This window comes from Antedon bifida, chromosome 2 (genome assembly GCF_963402885.1).
Source record: "Antedon bifida chromosome 2, ecAntBifi1.1, whole genome shotgun sequence".
NCBI lineage: Eukaryota > Metazoa > Echinodermata > Crinoidea > Comatulida > Antedonidae > Antedon > Antedon bifida.
The window spans coordinates 36,106,213-36,128,658 of NC_136227.1; the positions used below are offsets into that span (position 1 = coordinate 36,106,213).

At 33.3% G+C, this 22,446-nt stretch overlaps 2 protein-coding genes across 3 annotated transcripts; both read left to right on the forward strand.

The window, feature by feature from the left end:
* The first annotated feature begins 1,916 nt into the window (after window positions 1–1,916).
* On the forward strand, window positions 1,917–16,912 carry LOC144834920 (piwi-like protein 1). The gene is made up of 18 exons (XM_078689908.1): window positions 1,917–2,020; window positions 5,879–6,103; window positions 6,534–6,701; window positions 6,988–7,202; window positions 7,511–7,632; window positions 7,801–7,881; window positions 8,009–8,203; window positions 8,789–8,963; window positions 9,800–9,984; window positions 10,639–10,753; window positions 10,982–11,245; window positions 11,559–11,759; window positions 12,228–12,331; window positions 12,606–12,676; window positions 12,934–13,087; window positions 13,813–13,938; window positions 14,882–15,029; window positions 15,216–16,912. Exons 2-18 carry the CDS (start codon window positions 5,920–5,922, stop codon window positions 15,330–15,332), a joined length of 2,625 nt encoding a protein of 874 aa, XP_078546034.1. The 5' UTR covers window positions 1,917–2,020; window positions 5,879–5,919; the 3' UTR covers window positions 15,333–16,912.
* A 357-nt stretch (window positions 16,913–17,269) lies between these two features.
* LOC144834917 (transmembrane protein 248-like) lies at window positions 17,270–21,818 on the forward strand. Of its 2 annotated transcripts, none has more exons than XM_078689904.1 (7): window positions 17,270–17,431; window positions 17,910–18,067; window positions 18,267–18,558; window positions 19,267–19,420; window positions 19,799–19,955; window positions 20,532–20,675; window positions 20,831–21,818. In XM_078689904.1, exons 2-7 carry the CDS (start codon window positions 17,912–17,914, stop codon window positions 20,843–20,845), a joined length of 918 nt encoding a protein of 305 aa, XP_078546030.1. In that variant the 5' UTR covers window positions 17,270–17,431; window positions 17,910–17,911; the 3' UTR covers window positions 20,846–21,818. The 2 variants fall into 2 exon arrangements, with proteins under 2 accessions (XP_078546030.1, XP_078546029.1); XM_078689903.1 differs by having other exon boundaries at window positions 17,270–17,430; window positions 17,906–18,067.
* Window positions 21,819–22,446: the final 628 nt, after the last annotated feature.

A 22,446-nucleotide genomic window follows, 5' to 3' on the forward strand; every position in this document is an offset into this window, starting at 1 on the left:
TGCCGTGCGTTGTTATGCAAATGAGTTTGTGTTCAGTGTAATATGGGGTAGATGGTATTGTTAGTCATTCGCGGTCAACATGCTACACTGTTACATTTTATTTGTTAATCTTTATTAGAAATTCAAGAAAAGAAGTTGAAAAGAAGCCCACCCATGAGTACTAAAAAATGAAGGATCAGCACATGGGCTTCTTTTCGAGGTTTTATGGTATAGTAGTCTATTTAATGGAAAAATGAATGCCATACAACTTTGTTTCTGATTTTACAAAATTACATTTCAACTATCTAAATATCTCTCTTTCAAAATAAAAGAAAAACAACAGGCCTATTATTCATTTTCCAATAAAAAAAAAATTCGTAGAGGTTCGAACCCAGGGCTGAGAGAACTTAAAATTAAGCATTACCCGTTACGCCACAAATTCCATGACTAGGCAGCGGATAATAGTCTATTTATTATTATACGTATATTACGTAATTCATCATTACGTCATAAATAGACATATTAACCCAGTTAAAAGCAAGATGACCAGTTAGCTCAGTCGACTGAGCGTCGTGTTAGTAACACGAATGTCGTGGGTTCGATTCCTACGCTGGTCGGTGGAATAGAGTTAAAGCTATGCGAGCTAATGTGTTTGGGGTTCACATTAGCTCCGCCTTTCCACCACATCATGAGGCAGTGAACATTAATGCATCTGGTGATTTGGTGAAAACCACCCCAAAAGGCTGCAGCAGGGCCTTAGCGCTGAGAGGGAGGGAGAGCACACGTTACATCTTTTTTTGGCTTTCGCCACCTGCAATTGTATGTTTAGCGCCCCCAATTGTAATTAATTTTATTCGTTAGAGTTTGGTATGCCATGCGTTGTCCGGTCAAAATCGGGGAGAGATTCTTGTGGGATCCTGATCACAATTAATGTTCGAACACGGCCGGAAAGTATTTAGAGCAGAGTAGGGCAAATTTTAATTTTTATAGAAATTATTTTAAAAATAACCACTCACAACATATGCCTACTAACACTCTCAGTAGGCCTGCATGCATGGAAAATAAATAGATATTGTCTCCTGAAATAAAATATATTTTTTTAGCTTTTGTTGAATATTAACATTTGAATTAACTTTAACCAAAAATTGGATCGAAAACAAATTATTTTATTTACAGGAAAAAATTGTAAAAAGCAAAACAATAGTCAAATTGTCTGAGTGTCAGTCAATAGGTTCTTGATTAAATGTAACCGTTTATTTTGTCTTTTTATAATCAAACCATTATTGCGTATTCAAAGTTTGAAGTATTAGGCCTAATCTTAATTGTCTTGTTTTGCGGGGGACAACATCTTTAAGTAGAATTAATTTATTGGATGTCGAGGCAACATAATTTGAAACTGGCCGTTTTATAATACAACAACTCCAATGGGACCGTCGTGTACATTTACACTTACTGTTTGATGGAAATAGTTTAGGCTAGTGCCTATTAGACAATTTAACAAAATTACAGTATCAAATAATAGTTGGCCATACATGATTGTTTTATTGGTTTAATTTTTATCTTATTTAATTGATTTTTATTAATCTGTTATCTGTGATCCATGTTGAATTTTACCTGTAGGCAGGCCACATAGCTATTTTTGTCTCCTCTGCAGCCTTCAATAAAAAAAAATACCGGTAGAAGAGTAGGAAACCATGGACCAATGGCCCAAACATACGTGGGAACCTCTTGATACAATACCAGTAATATAATTTTAATATTTGAAAAAAACCTATACTTTTTAGGTTGCGACGACGAGACGAGGAGATACAGGTCTCGCGCCTATTTTACACACACCACGTGCTGGCGCGACTGCTAAAAAAATACATAAGGATATTATGGATGATCGGGGATACCACCGCCTCTCCTCCTCTCATAATGTCTCCCTCTGTTTTCGCCAAACAACCGCGTGGTATTCGTCTTTCGCCATTTTGATTGTGCATTGGCGCGTTTGGGCGAGACCAAGAGCTGATAATAGTGAACATATAGGGCCAAAAACGAGGTATATTTCTTTTAATTTGACTTATTTACAATATAATAATTATGAACGTTGTTTCAATTGTCTATTTCAGAGTAATTCTTCGTATAAACAAAGATTTTCTGTCCATAATATGGCATGCTTGGGTCGGTTGTTATGATGGTAACAGCTAGCGACAGTGTGTATCCATCAGCTGTACCTTTCCAGCAGCTGCTGCATGTTGTTTTTGCTGGTGTGACTATGGACTGGCCACCATTACCATGGTCGTCGGCTCGCGGCGGTAAACTTATTCATTTTCATTTATTGATTTAGACCAACAAAATGTCAAACATACAGAATGAATTGGTCAGGTACTGCTAAGATTACGATACCATACATTAAATCTTTGTAAATAACTAATAAATAAATTCTTCATATTGACTTATTCTTCATATTACCTTTCTAATCTTGAAAAAGTATTAAAATTAAAGACCCATTCCCTACAATTTTACCTTGAATTTACCTTGAATCTTCGAGACTTAGAGAACTGTGCTCATTTGTCCCTCAAACATCACAGCATCCTCTTCCAGGGATGTCGCCAGCATGTCATGAGTGGTGGTCGGCACACTTAAATTTATCGGCTTTGATGCATTTTATAAGCAAGCACGAAATAAACAAGGTTTTCGAAGTAATAAATTTAATATAAAATTACGTTTTTTTAGTAATTTAATATATATATTATATCAACATTGTCAATATCAATAAAATACGGATTGTTAAACACCTTTAAAAACTTGATAAATACTAAACAAAAATGAATATGAATTTGGTCTGAAGTGAGACGTTTCGGCCCACAAAGTGGGATGTTTCGGCCCAAAAGTGGGCCGAATCGTATCGGATCCAAAGAATCAATACCGTGAAAAATCTTAAAGGTGAAATAATGCACTACCTAAGTAGCTCGCGGTGAATGTCCTCTCGTTGGCCGTCTTTATGCCTAGCCAGGCTTAGTTTTGTAGGCCTAGCTGGTAAACATCGGTAACGTATGAACATTGTACGCAAGCTATAGGCCTAGTCTGACGTTGTATAGTTGCTGCATTAATTATCTTTCTGTTTTTGACAGACGCTGTTGATACACATTTGGGGAAACCCAGTATTTTCGCTGAAAAGTTAGGAGTCTTCTATTTGTTTTGGCCTCTCGATCGAAAAGTTGGTGAATTACAGAAGAAAAACAAAATTATCAATCCGCACGCAATGCATGTTGGGATTTATTATCAGAATCGCCTTATTTTTCACATTTTTAACCATTTAAAGATGATCTCAATCAATAGGACCATTATAGTTTTTTTTTTACATTAATGTCGTGTGTGACCTTAAATCAAATCTAAAAAACGTAGGGAATGGGTCTTTAAAATAATCCTATTATTGCTGTACAAAGAATGAATGCATTGTGTCAAAAGTTTTCATCCACATGTCTTATTGTTACTGTCAAATAGGTAGAGTGAAGTATTTGTGCTTTCTTAATTAACAAAAGTATAAAACACAATACATCAGGTTAGGCCAAATAGTTTGCTAATTACCACATTCAAAGCAAAGCTACTTGTACATGAAACTTTGTTTGTCTTCGAAAAATACAAAGAAATGTTGGTTGTCAGCAAATCCGATTAAAAAACACATAATGTATTTAAATGGACTAAAAATTGACAAAAAGTATAAACAGTAACAGTACTTATTTATTCAAGTAGTTATATAATTGCTATAATTTACAACTTGTTCTCCCAGTGTAGAAATTCAATAAAAAATATAATATTTACTTTATCAATCTAGAATGCTCTTGTTTAATATTGTTAATAGCTAGGCACAGCCCACTGCAGTACTTACTTGATGCAATGTTTACTTGATGCAATGTCTATTTATATAGCGCACGTACCACTCAAGAGTGCTCAAAGCGCATTTAAAATAAATACACCATTTTTAATACTGGTTGGAGCCAATTGTAATGCTTGCTAGCTAAACCAGCTTAGGGAGTTGTATTTTTTATTTGTTTTACAAAGAAGATGCTATACTGATTGATGATTAAAGCCCCCTTCCCTACGTTTTTTAGATCTAATTTAAGATCACAAACTATATTTAATGTAAAAATAATACTATATGGTCCTATTGCGATAACTTTTTTCGTCTTTAAACGGTTAAAAATGTGAAAAATAAGTCGATTCTAATAATTATAACGGCCCGCTATAAATCACAAAATGCATTGCGCGCGGATTGATATTTTTGTTTTTCACCTGTAATTCGCCCACTTTTCGATCAATCGTGAGGCCAAAACAAATGGAAGACTCCTAACTTTTCAGCGAAAATACCGGATTTTCCCCAATTTGTATCAATGGAGTCTGGCAAAAATAGAAAGACAATTAATGCAGCAACTATACAACGTCAGGCTAGGTATATAGCTAGTGTACGATGTTCGTACGTTACACCTACAAAACTAAGCCTAGCTAGGCTAGGCCTAAGACCGTCCACGAGAGGTCGATCGCCGCGAGCTACTTAGGTAGTGCATTGTTTCTCACTTTTTATCATAATTTACCATAAAACGTACATTTAAGACAAGGAATGACATGGTTTAATGTTTTTAAAGTGATATATATGTATTATTTTCAAAAAAACGTCCAAAATTGCAGGGAAGGGGTCTTTAATAGTTTATGATTTTATTACTGTGTTGTTTTGGTCTTATAAATTGAAGAAAGGAACAGATAGGATTGGTTGTTTTGAAGATTTCACTGCTAATTGTCTTTGTTGTCTATGTTATGTTATAACACTTTTAACATTAATATTTGATAACTTAATTATAGTACAGTGTGTGTGTTTCCTGTTTGTTTGCTAGGCCAAGCTTTATCTACAGAGCATTGGGTAAAGGTCCTACTGTAGGCCATCAGAGACTCTGTAATTGGATTACCAGCAACCTGGTTATTTACACCTTTCAATAGCCTTGATATGATAATGGGTTTAATGACCTTTAACCTGTATCTGGAATTTGTTGTGGAGTCCTGACCTTTTGTGATGTTATCGAGAGAAAAAATGCAATCCATCAAGTTGGAGATTGTTTTATACTGACATCATTGGCTGTTAAATATAGAATTGTTATTCTGAAAGGAATCAATGAAAATATTTGTATATGAATATGTGCTAAGCATAATTTGTAATCATTTATGTGGAGGTAATCCTTGAGCATATTTGTGGAATGCACTTTATAAAGTGTAGTTATTATTGCTGTAGTAAAGACAACAAAACATGAACATTATTTTTAAAATATGTTACTACTCTTTGAAAATTTGATCTCTAAATGGTTTAGCTTTTATTTTCCTGTTCTTTTACTATTAGTTACTTTAAAAGTATAGATTCATATATTTTACCTTGGACCAGCCTATACTAATGATAATACCAAGGAAATTACATATTTTGACCTTGTTTATTTACTTTTTTTCATCACATATATAGTTAATAAAATACAGTAATGAACTTAAGTCAAAACATTATTTAAGTAATACTTAAATAACTTGTTGACTTTACTAATCTTACTCATCAATATAGATTTAGTCCGAACTTATGTTATGTTTTAACTTATTTTCCCATGCATATACTCTTACTAAATTACATACAGATGTTAGCACAGCACAGGTAATCTATGACCAACAAGTGTGTGTTAGGTAAGGTGTGGTTGGGTCATGGGTGGGGCTGGGTCATGGGTGGGGCTCTCTCACTTGGATATGTATACAATAGTCATTAGCAATACAATATCTATAACATTTTCAAGCATATAAAGCAAGTAAGCCATATGACCATATCAGTCACTCCACTGTGTTAGTTACAGGAATACCTTGTGGTAAAATTACTTTTGTTTCTTTGCAGTTGGCATTTTTGGGGGAAAATAATATAAGAAATACGAAACAATGTCAACAGGAGGTCGTGCAAGAGGGCGTGCTAGGGGTCGGGGTAAAACGACTGCAAGTACCCCAGCACCTACCCCTGGTGAAGCTTCCAGAAGTGCTGCTGCTGCTGCTCCTCAGATGGACCCACAAGTAGCCCCTGGACGAGGACGTACACGTGGGGCCGCCACTCAACCTATGGTAGCAGGTACGCTAGATACCTTTAATATTTCCTATGTATTTTATTGAATGTAATATTATTATAATGCCATCTGTCCAAGATGACCTTCATTTTCCAAACTTTTCTGATTTTGATTTGAAGTTACTAGAAAAATCATCATAAAAAATACATACAAAGTGATAACATAAATGACTGACATTACAAATAAATACATTTATAAAGATTTTTCAGGATAGCCCATAAAGCTTATTAGCTTATTTCCGTTGGGATCCTTTTATAATCTAAAATAAATAATCTAGAAATTACAAAAATAAATATATATAAATCAAATTAATTAAAAAAGACTAATGATTGGTTAGAATATCTATTAATATTTTTCATTGAGTTATCTCTATCCGATCCTATAGTGTGTTTATGGTGTACTAATATTTTACCTTTTTCATTTTACCTGTACTAGCCCAATTGGCAAGACCACCGGCCAAACCTGAAGCTGCCCAGCCACCTGTACAGCAGATGCAGCGGCTGCAAGTTGGCCCGCAAGGGGCTGGCGGTTTAGATAGAGGTCGGAGGTCACGTGACCATAATGTGTTTCAAACGAGACCAGAACATGTTAAGGATAAGCAAGGTAAGAATTTTGAAATGAACTAAATTTATGCAAATATACCGTCAACTCAAACTAAATACATCTTAACTGACTTAAACCTTGTTAAAGAAATATTGTCCCTCTAAAAAAAAAAAATTATTTTTAAAATGTTGTTGAATATGCCATTTTAATGTCGCATTACTTTTTCACTTTGATCAAAAACTGGATTTAAAAAAAAATTCCTGAAAACAACATTGATACCGATGTGACCCAAAAAAAATAGGTTCTTCTAAATAACAAAAAACAAATTTTAACAATTTTTTTTCAGGTAAAAGTGGATCGGTATGCCAACTTGTGTCCAACAACTTTAGACTGAAGACGATTGGGCAGTGGGCGCTGTACCAGTACCATGTGGACTTCAACCCACCTGTGGATAGTAAACGATTGCGAATTGCTCTCGTAAAACAACAGAAAGAAATTATTGGAGCCACCAATGCATTTGATGGTATGGTTTTGTTCCTACCTATAAAACTTGAACGAACCGTACGTATTGATTTTATATTTTGTCGTTATTTAACCATAGTACTTAAATATTTAGTAGTCATCCAGCATAGAATTCTTCAATATGCATTTCCATACGTTTGTGATTCTTTAACTTTAAATGAGTGAACGTTCATTAACAAGTAGTGTAGAGCTCTGTCTACACTATCAAACTAGTTTGACAAAAAAAATGTGCCATCATCATGTCAATATAATAATGGGCACATGTAGATAATTTGTAGTAAAAAATTATTCTGACAGTTCTCTCAATTCTTTGATGCACTCGTAATGCTAAGAAATTTTTTTTTCAGGAGACTGTATTTACTGTGCAGACAAACCGAGGTGAGAACATCCAGATTACGATTAAACTGACCAATGAGCTGCCACCTTTCTCTGGTGTATGTCTTCACATGTACAATGTCATATTCAGGAAGTAAGTATTCTATTTATTATTTATTATTATCCAAAGATTATTTGAAATTTGCCAAGGAAAAACATTTTCGTATAATTTAAAATTACGACATATACAACTAATCTATGTCTATATCTCCTATTTGATGGTTTACTAATGCTTTTACATATTTACTTTTGTTTTATTCAGAGTGATGGGGTCGCTTAACATGCAGCAAATTGGCCGCCATTATTTTAATCCAGACAATAAAATTGAGGTCAGGCAGCACAAGTAAGTCAACATTAAATCAGTACAGATAAAGTACAAATATATTTTTAAAATTTTGAGAACTAGAAACTAGTTTTTCCCCTAATTTAAAACTAATTTAAAGTTAACTATAAACTTTTTTTTGTTGAAGACTTGAAATTTGGCCCGGTTTCATAACATCAATCTCCCAACGAGAAACGCATATCATGCTTGAAGCGGAGGTGTCACACAAAGTGCTGTGTCTGAGTACAATCCTTGATGAACTTTATGATCTATTCCATGCAAACCGGTCATCCTTCAAGGAACAGGCCACAAAGAAGCTTGTTGGACAAATTGTACTAACTAAGTAAGTAAAAATAGATCGACAGGTCATTGTAGTGATGATAACCAGAGGCCAACATCCTCTTATGCTCAAATTTTTGTTCAGTATTCATTTATTCATGGTTAAACACAGTAAAATATGTACATGGTTAGAACTTATTTGTGTTTGTTCAAAGGTAAAAATATAAAATTAGGTAAAAATATAAAATTAGGTAAAATACAAATAAAACGTCATTTAAAATACAGATAAAATACAAATCATACCTGTATTATTTCATAAACCAAAAATCTCTAAGCTATCTCTAAAAAAAAAAAAAAAAAAACAAAACCTATATAATTTTTTGAGTGGAGCTGTAGCTTGGTGGTTAATGTGCTTGCCTTCCAATCCCAAGGTCCAGGGTTCAATCCTGACTCTTTCAACTCAATCCTAAGCCTCAAATGAGACTTAGTTTATAAGCACGATAAATTATAAAATAGTATATCCATCCTGTAATTGGCGAGTTTGTGCTCGCTGTTGCATGAATAGGAAATAAAAAAAAAATTATATATATATAGAAGTGCAATTTGTAACAATATAAGCTGTCAACTAATGGCCTTTTTTCTAATTTAGGTACAACAATAAGACTTATCGTGTTGATGACATCAACTGGTCATTGAACCCTATGAGTAAGTTTAAGAAGTTTGATGGCAGTGAGATATCCTATGTGGACTACTACGCTCAAGTGTATGAGCGGAAGATCACTGATCTTGAGCAACCATTGTTGGTTAGCCGACCAAAAAGGAGGGTAAGGAATTTTTACAATACATTTTACAGGCCTGTCTTTTTAAAATTGTAGGTGTGCTACAAATTGCACTCCTCAACACATTCAGGGGTGGTGTAGATGTGCTGTTTTTATGTTGGTGTGTAGAAGTTATAACAATAAGTGCTGTAATCACATTTATGTTGTCAAAACACAAGGCATGAATTTAGATGAATTGGTAGGATGCAATATTAATCTCAACGCAAATATGGTACAGTACCAAAAACTGTGCATAAAACAAGGGATCTAAATTCACCCCAACATCCTGTAGATGGATTGAACTTCTGTATACATAATTTCATGTATACTTTTACGTATGTTAACTTGTATCAGTATAGCCATTATAATGTTAATTCACTCCAGTTGAAAACCGTCAGTTTTCCGACGGCCTTATTATGTGCGACATGTGGTATAGATTTTTACTTACTTACATTTATTTATTAGAATATTTTTATATGTTATGATATGGACTTTGTTCTGAAATAAAAGTGAATTGATTGTAGCTGCAGTAATGTATCGTTTTCTTTAAAGCTAGGCCTAAAAACACACTTTTAATGAAAGAAAGACAAACAAGAAACAACTTTACATAGGTGTTAAATTTCCAAGACCTTTTTTCGTATGTAAAATCTAGGGTACATAAAATGTAGATACTACTGTTTCATTTTTGCTGAAAATTCCACCCGAAATTTCTAAAACAATACAAATTTTCATTCTTTTTAAAACTATAAAATTTTACTATTTTGTTTTAATAGGAAGTGACATTTCTAAAACAATACAAATGTTCTTTTTAAAACTATAAAATCTAAATTTTTTTTAAATAGGAAGTTCGTGCAGGACAACAAGGCCCAGAGGTGCTACATCTGATACCAGAGTTCTGTACCGTGACAGGCATAAGTGATGAAGTAAGAAGCAACTTTACAGTAATGAAGGACCTTGCACAACATACTCGTGTTGATCCCAAGAACCGAGCTGCCACTCTCAACAGGTTCCTGCATAGCATTAGCAAGTACGTACAAACATGTTTAAGTTTGGTTCCCACTTGGTTCAACTACGTTGACCAAGCGGCAGTGATTGGCTTGCTTATTTACTTGTATTGTGTCCCAGTGGAAACTGAGATTTAATGTACATTACAAATCTATTTTAAGACTGTACAACCTTTTCTGAATTACTGTTACTGTTCTGGTAGCCGTCTTTTTCTGAAGACACCTGGCTGTCATTGACGGACACTTAGTATCAAGACTTCACTGCTGGTGTACTCAAGACACCTGGCTGTCGTTGACGGACACTTAGCATCAAGACTTCACTGCGGGTGTACTCGATCCACGTTTATACCATGCTGTACACTTTTATTTTAATTTTTTAGAAAAAGAGCTATGTGATTGGTCAAATTTCTTGTCCTTGCATTGTGTCTCTTAGATTTAGTGTGCATTACGAGTCACTTCTATTATTAGACTGCTTTCTGAAATGATTGTGTGAAATTGAAATTTTATTTACATGATTTATTCATGAATGGTGTTAAAGTATTAATTTAGCTTAATGGAAATGAAGTTCTTTTTGAGTAATAATCATTTTCCGTCTAGTCACCAAAATAATAGTTTTATATTATTAATCTTGCCATAAATGATTAAATGTTAATAATATGCATACATTATTGTTACAGCAATAAAGAAGCCAATTCACATCTTGAAAGGTGGGGCTTGTCTTTGGACAACAACTTGATGGACATCCAAGGAAGGGGCTTGCCCGCTGAACAGCTAAACCAACGTAATTTTAAAGTATGTACTCAAATATATTCTTAACAGACCACCAACTTGCCTACAAAAATAAAATCTGGTACAGAGACATTTTCTGTTGATGTACCACTATATAAAAAGAATATATTACCAGTATCATTTGATAACTTATTCGCCATTTGGAAAATGAATTTCCAACATATTTTATTATTGACCAATAAATATTATCTTAGCAAAAGATTTGTTTTAACATATAATTGTATTTCACAGTTCTCGTACGACATACGAACAGCTGATTGGTCGAGGGAAACTCGTGGCAAACCTGTCCAGACAGCAGTGAACCTTGACGATTGGCTTGTAATATTTAGTCCTCGTGACAAAGCCAACACTCAAGACTTTGTGCAGACTTTGATCCGTGTGTGTGGTCCAATTGGAATGCGCGTCAACCAACCAGCAGTCATTGCTTTAAATGGAGATCGAACTGAAAATTATATTCAGGCTATCAAAGAGAAGATGACTCAAAGAACCCAAATGGTTTGTACATTTCTGATTTTACAACTTTTTATTTTTTCGAAGGAATCTTGCACAGGGCAGTTCACTATATAAGCTGTTTCAGCCTATACAGATGTGTTTAATCAATTTTGATCTTACAAGTAAATCATTGACAATTTTTTAGTGGGGTTGGTTTCAACTAAAACTGTTTCTTCCTGTGTTCATGACTTTTCTTAGCATTCACAAGGTTCCGAATTTTGTTAAAAATCTAAAAAATATTTATCGTCCAGCTCTGTGAATTTTATTATTATTTTGTTTTGACAAATAAATTAAGAAATAAATGATTCAATTTCAGGTGTGTTGTATCGTACCAAACAACCGTAAAGATCGTTATGATGCAATCAAGAAGCAGTGTTGCTTGGAGATGCCTGTACCTAGTCAAGTAGTCGTCGGTAGAACCATTGCGAAGAAACAGATGTTGATGTCCGTTGCCACTAAGATAGGCATGCAACTTAATTGTAAACTTGGTGGTGAACTGTGGTGTGTCCACAACCCGGTAAGTCTCTCAACTTAATTTCGCTAGCTTTTGTGTAATAATAATGCAGATTTCTAGTGCGCACTTTGCCACCAAATGTGCTCAAGGCCCTTTTCAATGCTTATAGTATGCAATCAGCTCAGATACACAATAAAATTGCGAATTTAAAATGGCAAGAATTATGACTATGTATAAGCCTGGGCAAAAAGATGAGTTTTTAATAATTTTTTAAAGGAATCCCTTCAGCTATTTCCTCCTATGATGCTCATGACTTAAATCATAATAATAAATATTATTACTACTGTTTTCTCCTGTATTTGGTGTTATTATTCGTTATGAAATTAATAAACATTTTTAACTCCCAAAACAAAACATCGGCAACAAATGTGACAACACATGGTCTACACATGTGAAAACATCAGCAAAGCAATTAATGCATAGCATAGCACACAATGTAATAACCATTGCAATTGTATTTCTTACCTCTAGGTGCCTGGCCTTATGGTCATCGGCATAGACAACTATCACGACTCGGCCCAGAGAGGTAGGAGTGTTTGCGGTTTTGTTGCCTCCATGAATCGAACTTTGACACGGTAAGAGTTTTAATTGTTGACTTACGATTTTAACCTTTTAAGATTTTTAAGTTTATACTTTATACACTTTTTGTCATTTTTTTTTATCTTTATCTTTATGTATCTTTCAAATTTGCTGACAACCGACATTGCTTTGTTTTTTTTACAAAGACATCTTCTCTTGTATAAAATTATGATTTATCAGTTACCGGTAGCTGTTCTAGAGCTAGTACTAAATTAAAGCTTAATTTATCTGGTGGAATAAGTAGCAGACTTCTTTTTTTTTCTGTTATAGTTACTATAGTCGCTGCTCCTTTCAAACTCCAGGCCAAGAAATTGTGGATGGACTAAGAGTCAGTCTTCAAGGTAAAACAAATATTTTATCTCCTTGCTTTCTGATTATTCATTATTATTATTTCTTATGATGTGTGTTTACATGAGTATTATTTCTTATGATGTGTGTTTACATGAGTAATATTTCTTATGATGTGTGTTTACATGAGTAATATTTCTTATGATGTGTGTTTACATAAGTAATATTTGTTATTATTGTGTGTTTTCATGAGTAATATTTGTTATTATGTGCGTTTACATGAGTAACATTTGTTATTATGTGTGTATAGCATCCCTAAAAAAATACTATGAGATCAACGGACAGTTCCCAGCCAAAATCATTGTATACAGGGACGGTGTGGGCGAAGGGCAAACACAAGCTGTAAGGGATCACGAAATACCTCAATTAATCAAGTGCATTCAGGGTCTTATACCAGGCAAAGAGTAAGTACTATATCTACTACTATATAGGCAAGTTCTGTGATACTATGTACATGTACATCATATGTGACACATGAGAACAATGTCTGTAAAAAAAATCTAATCACCAGTGCTCCATTTTAACACATACTCCATGGGTCACTCGGGTCATGTCATGTGCTCCATTTACATTGGTTACAAGATCACATTGTGACCAAATGTAAAGCCTACACTAGCAAACAGACCTTTCTTTGTCACAATATTTACTGAGTTCTTAAATCTTGGAAAACTTATTTGTCAATGCATGGCCTAAATTCTGAAAACTTTTTCTGCAGTTTGCTGTCTACACTGGCAAATCTTGGAAAAACTTTTCCTATCAGATTTGGAATTTGTCTTTACAGCAGCACATTGCACACTACATTCATGTCTACATTCATGTCTACATTCATGTCTACATTCATGTCTACATTCATTAACAAAAATCCAAACCCTTTATATTTATATATTCAGTTAATCTTGTTCATAACTTTCTTTTAGAAGTTTAAGTTTTATGTAGATTTTAAAAAATAGTATAAAGCTATGTCTATGTATCAACATTTATATGAAAATGTGATGTGCCCATATATGGGCATGATGTCATATCACTACCATATTTAAGCATATCACTACCATATTTGGGAAAATCACACTTTTCTTGTCAAACTAGTTTGATAGACAGAGCTTAAGAATGTGTTATGACTTTGTTACAGGCCTCTACTAACAGTGATTGTTGTAAGGAAGAGAATCAGTACTCGATTGATTCTGAATAATAATGGCCAGTTAAGTAACCCACCACCTGGTACTATTGTTGACTCCACCGTAACCAAGCCTGAAAAGTAAGTATTACTTAATTCTTTGCTACTTACCATACCAGTAAATTAAGTATATCAAACCAGTAAATTAAGTATATCAAACCAGTAAATTAAATATATCAAACCAGTAAATTAAGTATATCAAACTAGTAAATTAAGTTTATCAAACTAGTAAATTAAGTATATCAAACTAGTAAATTAAGTATATCAAACTAGTAAATTAAGTTTATCAAACCAGTAAATTAAGTATATCAAACCAGTAAATTAAGTTTATCAAACTAGTAAATTAATTATATCAAACCAGTAAATTAAGTTTATCAAACCAGTAAATTAAGTATATCAAACCAGTAAATTAAGTATATCAAACTAGTAAATTAAGTTTATCAAACCAGTAAATTAAGTATATCAAACCAGTAAATTAAGTATATCAAACTAGTAAATTAAGTATATCAAACCAGTAAATTAAGTATATCAAACCAGTAAATTAAGTATATCAAACCAGTAAATTAAGTATATGAAACCAGTAAATTAAGTATATCAAACCAGTAAATTAAGTATATCAAACCAGTAAATTAAGTATATCAAACCAGTAAATTAAGTATATCAAACCAGTAAATTAAGTATATCAAACCAGTAAATTAAGTTTATCAAACTAGTAAATTAAGTATATCAAACTAGTAAATTAAGTATATCAAACCAGTAAATTAAGTATATCAAACTAGTAAATTAAGTTTATCAAACCAGTAAATTAAGTTTATCACTCAACTCATCTGAAATTTTCAATTTTCTCCACCCACCCCAATTCCCCAGCACAGATCGTCATATTTTATATTAATAATTACATTTAAATCATCTTTGCCTCTTGCTACAGCCTTGGTATAAGGCCCAGCATAACTACCTCTATTAGTTTTACCAGAATTCTCACTGCTGAAAAACAATAATTGTTTGTATTTTTATATTTGTTTAGGTATGATTTCTTCCTGGTATCTCAATCAGTCCGTCAGGGTACCGTTACTCCAACAAACTACGATATTATCTGGGACAATGCAGGCTTCCAGCCAGATCAGTACCAAAGATTGACCTATAAACTTACCCACCTTTACTACAATTGGCCTGTAAGTTTTTTTATGTTTTTATTTTGTCTTTATTAAACCAAACTTGATAAATATATGTATAAAAGTTCATACATGCTGGTATTTAAATATATTGGAAAGTTTAAACAAGCTGTCATCACTAAAAGAAAAGAAAACAACACAGGATTTTTTGTGGTAAATAATTGCAATAACTATTTTCTTTTGCAGGGAACAATCCGAGTTCCTGCTCCATGTCAGTATGCTCACAAGTTGGCATTCCTCGTAGGCCAGTCTCTCCACAGAGAACCACGCATAGAGTTAGCAGACCGCCTTTTCTTTTTGTAAGAAAATAAGTCGAGCTTGTGCAGTTGACAAGCATATGTACATTATACATTTTAAAAATGTTAAGAAAGTTTTGTATTCCAAAGTGTTAAAGTGGATTACTGTTGTGAGTTGTATAAAAAGCAGAAGATATTGAACATTCCATTCCATTCATTTTAAAAGGGGAGAGGGAATAGGGAGAGGCGAGTTATTCCATAGTTAATAGAAGAGGAAAAGTAACCTGTGTATAGAAATAATAGTGATTAGTTTGCTGCTTCTTATGTACTATACATTAAACTATGGGCCAGTATCTATGATTTCTAGAATGCTTAGCTGAAAATTATTTACTCATTGAAAAAGACAAAATCTTGTGCAGGTGACATGATTTATATATTATCTTTGCATTTATAGTTTTTAGTTATGCGCTTTCAGATCTGTGATGTGCCCTTATAAGGACACGATGACATCATATCAACTGCTGGTATTTGACTTAAAATATCTCTGTTTTCTCAGTTACTGTGTATTATACTGTATATTGTTTTTTCTTACTACACCTATTGTATATTAAATACTGTTACCATAGAGATAGGGTTACCATGGAGAAACTATTATAGAGAAAGGGTTACAATGGAGAAACTGTTAAGCTCTGTCTGCACTATCAAATTAGTTTGACAAAGAAAGTGTGATGTGTAGCAAATATGGTAGTGTTATGCCCAAATATGGTAATGATATGCCCAAATATGGTAATGATATGACATCATGTCTACATTTTTTTGTCACATAAAGTTTGATAGTGTAGACAGAGCTTTACCATAGAGAAAGGGTTACAATGGAGAAACTGTTGCCATAGAGAAAGGGTTACCATGGAGAAAGGATGAGTAGCAAGTGTTTAGTTTGTAGATCATTCCATCGCCTTTGGTTTCTGAGAATCAAAAATTACTGGTTAATTTAATATGTTTCATGGTGCTATAATTTTGGCAGACATATATTAGTTGTTAATTTTAAATAAAAATGTACTACTATCTCTAATTTATGCATGATTTTATTGCATTTTGAACTGTTATTATTAGTAATTATTATGGTTACTAATAATAAGTTATAAAATATTTCAGAATTGGTATTTTTATATTGTATACAATACAAAGTCTTTCTCGTATTTTTAAAATTAAAACTTAAAATAACTGACATTCTAATGAAAAATTTTAAAAAAACGTTGCATCCCATAAATATTGTTTATGTTTAATGTAGTTGTAGTTATTATATATTGTTTGCTTTGTATTTTAAACGTTATGCATTTCGGAACTTTTTAAACACTTTTTATTTTTGATTAGTAAACCACTAACAGTAGAAATAGTACAATAGAAAACATTATTCTGCATAATATTGGACAACATTCCAAGCAATACACTCCAGTATTATGTAGACCTTTTTTTGGTATTGGATTTAAGCCTCTAGACAGGGTTATACCCGAGTTAGTGGTAATAACATTTATAGAGCTTTTATGCATTTTATGTACAGTAATTAGTGTTATTGTGTTCTAGCCTAAAAGAAAATTTTTTTATACGTTAAATTAGAAATTTTAATAAAAAAAAATGTTCAGGAAACCATTGTAGTTGATTTTCTTATAAACATTACAGTACATTACTATGACTGCCATGACCATACACCCAGGAACTGATATGACCGACATTGGAACATTCATGAGGTAAGGTCATATGCATTACTACTACTCCATGTCATGAAGTGTTGGTGTTGAACCCCCTGCAACACACAGATTGTAGATGAAGAGTGGAAAAGGCTCATAAAAATACTGTATAACCTTTTTTCTGTCACCTCATAAAATTATTTGTAATTTTGCACTCACAAACAAATGTATTGTCCTAAAAAAATTCCACCATAAGGGGTTACAGGTTTTATATAGAGAGCGCCATCCACGATACGAGGTTACGACACGACGACGACGAACAACAACCACGTATCATCAAATCAAAATGTTGGTTCTTCCATCCTTTTTTATCTCAAACTGGTGATTTCATAGATAAAAAGACGAATAATAGGACGTAATTAAAAGCAGGGTCTATACGTATAATGTAGATATTGATCACAAGTATAAATTGTCAAGGTAAAGATGTTTGTCACTGAATTATTGAATTAAAAATACAGTACGTACCACCATGTCCAACCTCCATGGAGGTATCTCCGTGGTACGTACAGTATGTTACATGTCCATGTATGCCTAGCTAGGCTAGTTAGACTAGCCCCCGACGACGAGTACTGTAGCCTAACTAGACAGGCCTACATTAGGCTAGGCTAGTACTACAGTAGGAGTATAATAAGTAGTAGGCCTAGTTTGTAGACTATACTGGGGTAGGCCTACTAGGCATTATAACTTTCAATTTAGTTTACATTTACATTACAGTCTGACACTGTCAGACTGTAAATGTAAACTAATTAAAAAAAAGTGACAGTAAGAATTGTATTTTTGTCTATTTCCTATCAATAAAAAGAATAAGCTAAGAATCTAGCCTATTTCATTTTCAGGTGTGTTTTATTATTTATCTGTATGAGTATGCAATGAAAATTATAATTTTTTTCAGGTTATCATGAAGGTGTTTATAGTTGAGAACTTCAAGAGCCATGCAATCAGCAAGCCACCCGTTGTCGTCTTTGTTGGCTGTATGATCTCGTTTGTGATTGTTATGATGTCATTAGCGTTGTATGTTAAGCAACATGAAGTACAGGATTATGATGTTTCTCAGGTTGTTGTCATTGAATTTATTTTGCCACTTGAGAATAAAAATTCTGAGCCAGACAAAATGTGTTTATTTGTTCTAATTTTGGCCCAGGCTAAATTAACAGCCTGTTTACAAGAAAGATTTTGTATCTCATTATGTTTTGTTTTTGTTTGTCTGCTTTCTGTCTCTCCAATTATTTAACTCAATTACATTTCTACTCTAGGACTGGAACAGCTTTTTACTAAGTTTTTCTGAGAATGACTTTTGTATAGACAGCAATACATCAATGTCAATACAGCAAGCGCATCCATACATCATTTCCACCGGCAATGTAACAGACTCGTTGCTTAGTCAAGGTGCGGACCAACTTAACATACTTGAGTACGACACCAAACTGCATAACTATTCAATGGGTGTGTCACTGGTCATTGAACCAACTGAGAAGATGATCAACAGTCTGCAAAATGTTACCTTCTTCAGAGGAAAGATGTTTGCTTCTCAGCTTGGTGTTTTAGGTAATTTATTATTACTGTGTTCAATTATCAGTGATGTAGCCACGAAAAAAAGTTGTCCGGGTTTTGCAAGGGAAAAATATTTCTTCAAACCACTGGGTTGTCAAAGGCCTCTGTGAAAAAAATGGTCAGTTTGAAACCTAACCAACCGTACTGGTGGCTATGGCCCTGATTATGTTTTTACAGTTTTTCTCCATGAAGAAACACATACTGTTAAAGATGTATCATCCCCCAAAAACAATGAAGAATAAGATTAATTAAATCAGACTTTGAATAGGTTATTTTGTAGAAAAATAAATGGGAAAAATAATGTTCTCACTTATAAAATGACAAAACAGTCAGTTAAATTCAACCAAAATCCCATTGGCTGGCAGCCAATTTGACTATTTCGTGCTTTAAATTACAGTTTTTTCAGGTACAGGTAAATCAATTTTTGTTTGGTCCAAATTTTGGTCAAGGTGGGTAACTACAGTAATAATTTATGTAACATTAAAATGGCATATTCAAAAAAAAAATTGCAAGAATTATTTTCATTATTGTTCCTATTCATTGCACATAGATAGAATAGTACATAATTGCTGTGTTTCTTGAATCAACTTGTATGATTAATTTTGGACTAAATGCAGACTGTAATGGTCAATGTTATATTTCTGTGCGCCTTATCTCCGTTGCTTCAATTAGTTTACTAGAAAACCAATTTGTTAATTGTAGGTAAAGATGCAGAAAGTGAAGTGGTGTATTTCCATTTTGAATTACCTGAGCCAGTTGGTTTACATACATGCAAGAAAGCTAATCTCTGTGATAAGATTGTCCTCAGATCCTGTGTCACGTTTTTTGCTGTCAAAAGTGTTTTTCCAGCAAGAAGGTAAGAGAATGGCGTGGTATCATGCAATTAAAAGTTCTATTGTCTTTATTACAGAGCTCCACCATCATGTAATATCTCAGAATCGTTAAGATTGTAAGCCTGTTGGTTTGTACTATTTAGCATAGCATCGTGCAATTAAAAGTACTATTGTCTTCATTACAGGGCTCCACCATCATGTAATATCACAGGATCGCAAAGATTTAAAGCCTGTTGCTTTGTACTATTTAACATAGCATCATGCAATTAAAAGTTCTATTGTCTTCATTACAGAGCTCCACCATCATGTAATATCACAGGATCGCAAAGATTTAAAGCCTGTTGCTTTGTACTATTTAACATAGCATCATGCAATTAAAAGTTCTATTGTCTTCATTACAGAGCTCCACCATCATGCAATATCACAGAAACGCAAAGAGACTATTATATAGCTGGCTTATCATCAAGGACTGAAGCCCCTGGTGACCTCTGTGATAATGGTGCAGTCATGTATGGTGAACACAAGTTTGACCCTAGGCTTACAGTAATGCTCAGTTCAGTAAGTGCTTAGGATTAAGTTTAATAACATTTAATCAATAATAATGGTAATAATGATGTTACAGTAATAATATAATGGTACTATAATTTAAAAAAAAGAATTGATTTATTTAGCTGTTAAACATTGCAATATGGACATGATATGAAGAACTAGACAATACAATTATACAACAATTTAAAATCATTGAATTTAATATTATATACATTACTATTCAAAAACCTTAAAAAATAATAATTACAGTCAAACAGTTGTAAACGTTACATAATACAGTATTATTAAAATATAATCTAGACCAAATGAAATAAGATTGAGATAAAAATGATGTACAGCTACTAAGGGGACAAATAGAATATATGGAAGAATTTAATTGTCAGGGCCATTGCCACCAGTACGATTGGTAATGTTTCAACCTGACCACTTTTTCACAGAGACAACCCTGTGGTTTGAACAGAGATTCTTCTCTTTTCTTGCAAAAACCAGACCACTATATTTCTTGTGGCTACATCACTGCTTGTTGATATTTTACTTTACAGTTAGTCAAACATTTACACAACAATGCACACTTCTTTCCCTCAGGCTGAACGATCTCTTATTAACCTACACCTGATGCACACAAGTTATTTCTTGTTTGTTATGATAATTACATGCTTTTGTTATGCCATGTTCAAAAGAAAACCATCTAAAACACGGGTCATTGTTGGAAGTACAGCAGAAAAAAAAGTAAGGATAGTATAACAAGATGTAAATAAATATTAATAGGAGTGTGTATGTGAATTATTCAAAATTATAATTTTTTAGTGCAGCAATCTTTAGCAAGTAAGCAATGAGTCTCAACCCACACTTAATTTTGCCATTTTAAAAACATTTTATTTCAGGCTCTTCACAAATAACTTGAAACAGCTGCACTTAGCTTGCCATCAGCAACACCAGGCAAGAGTGAATTCACTCTTCTCTGACACCAGTTGAAGAGTGAAATCACTCTTCAACTGGTAACACCATAAGAATGGACTTTACAGGGTGTATGGAAAAAGGTGGATTACCAACACAGATTGTTCCAAATGCTCAAAACATATTTTGATATGAATGAGTATAACTATTATTATAATACTGTAACTGAATTACAATAGTGTAAGTTGAGTAGCGTGTAAGGTTAATACAAAGAACATTATTGAGAGAATCAGCATTATAAACTATGTTTAGTTCCATGCAAACTTGTGCAAGCCAAACAAACAAGTAGCATTTTGACAATGTGCCTATTGTCTGTATTCGGAGCAGAAATCTATTTACAGTTGGTGATGTAAATACAGTTTATGGACAATTTAATGTTAAAGGAAGTAAGGCTATTTATTTAGAAACTTCACAGTACAATTGTTTAATATTGTATTTCCTTTGTCAGCCGGAAAATGTGGAAATACCATTATAACAACATCTACACTATATTATTCATGAGATTTAAATGGATTGTAATCAGGATACCATCATGCTAGCCCAAACTTCTGCTTACATTTTGTTGTTGAAGACCCTTGCATTCAAATAAGCCTGGTGTTTTTAACAGAAGTACTGTATACCAAATACTGTACCTGCATTTTCACTAACTCAATTGGTTGGCCTGGACTGTTACATCAAACTTCAATAATCACTTGTACAGTATCATTGTACCAAACAATTGATGTGCAATTGTATATTTTGTAATTATTGTTTCGAATTATTGTTTGATTCTTTTTTTGATGTAAAAAAATAAATTATGAGAAGAATTACTACAGTATAAGAAGGATTATATAAGATGTATTACTATTTAAGAATATTGTTGGTGTGTATATAATATTTTAGGGATTCTTGGCTACAATGAAAATAGAGATACTATTAATTTGAACCTAGTTTAATTGAACAATGATCCACTTTAATGCTTGGTTCCCACTAGACAACAAAAGGACGCAACTCAATGCAAGTGTCGCTTCTCAACTCCAACTGCGTTGCATAAAAAATCCTTGCATTGCGTCACTAGTGGGAACCAAACATATTGTAAACAGTAGGCAATAAACCTCAAGAGGACATTTTGAATTTATGTGCAACAGTACACTTCATGATGCAACCAGTTGCAGTAAAAAGAAAAAAAACTGCAAATATGTATACTAATGAATGTGCCTTTGTATCCATTAGTCGTACTATATGCAATAATAAAACAATTTCGTATACACTGTAATTATAACATGATTATGACAGGTTAATAACAATCATTCTGTATTTTTTTTTGGGAGGAGGGGGAGAAGGGGAATTTAGGATTTTCCATGGGAAGGTCATAATTACAGTAATAAAATGCACTTTCACACCTCCTTCACATCATAGCCAAATACCTGAGTTTATACACACTGGGGGTATCAACACCGGCGGTGTTCTGTTACTAGTGTGAATTAAAACTCAAACTTCGAGTCCAAACCACCGGGGTTGAACACCTGATTGATGAATGTGATTCGCTCTTAAAACACAGGAA

What these genes read in the sequence shown, in the direction of transcription:
- LOC144834917 (XM_078689904.1), top strand. Translation starts at nt 17,912, where the DNA reads ATGAAGGTGTTTATAGTTGAGAACTTCAAGAGCCATGCAATCAGCAAG. An exon ending in AGGATTATGATGTTTCTCAG is followed by an intron (nt 18,068 to 18,266) that starts GTTGTTGTCATT and finishes TTTCTACTCTAG; the next exon opens with GACTGGAACAGCTTTTTACT. An exon ending in AGTGTTTTTCCAGCAAGAAG is followed by an intron (nt 19,421 to 19,798) that starts GTAAGAGAATGG and finishes TCTTCATTACAG; the next exon opens with AGCTCCACCATCATGCAATA.
- LOC144834920 (XM_078689908.1), top strand. Translation starts at nt 5,920, where the DNA reads ATGTCAACAGGAGGTCGTGCAAGAGGGCGTGCTAGGGGTCGGGGTAAA. An exon ending in TGACTCAAAGAACCCAAATG is followed by an intron (nt 11,246 to 11,558) that starts GTTTGTACATTT and finishes ATTCAATTTCAG; the next exon opens with GTGTGTTGTATCGTACCAAA. An exon ending in TGTGGTGTGTCCACAACCCG is followed by an intron (nt 11,760 to 12,227) that starts GTAAGTCTCTCA and finishes TCTTACCTCTAG; the next exon opens with GTGCCTGGCCTTATGGTCAT.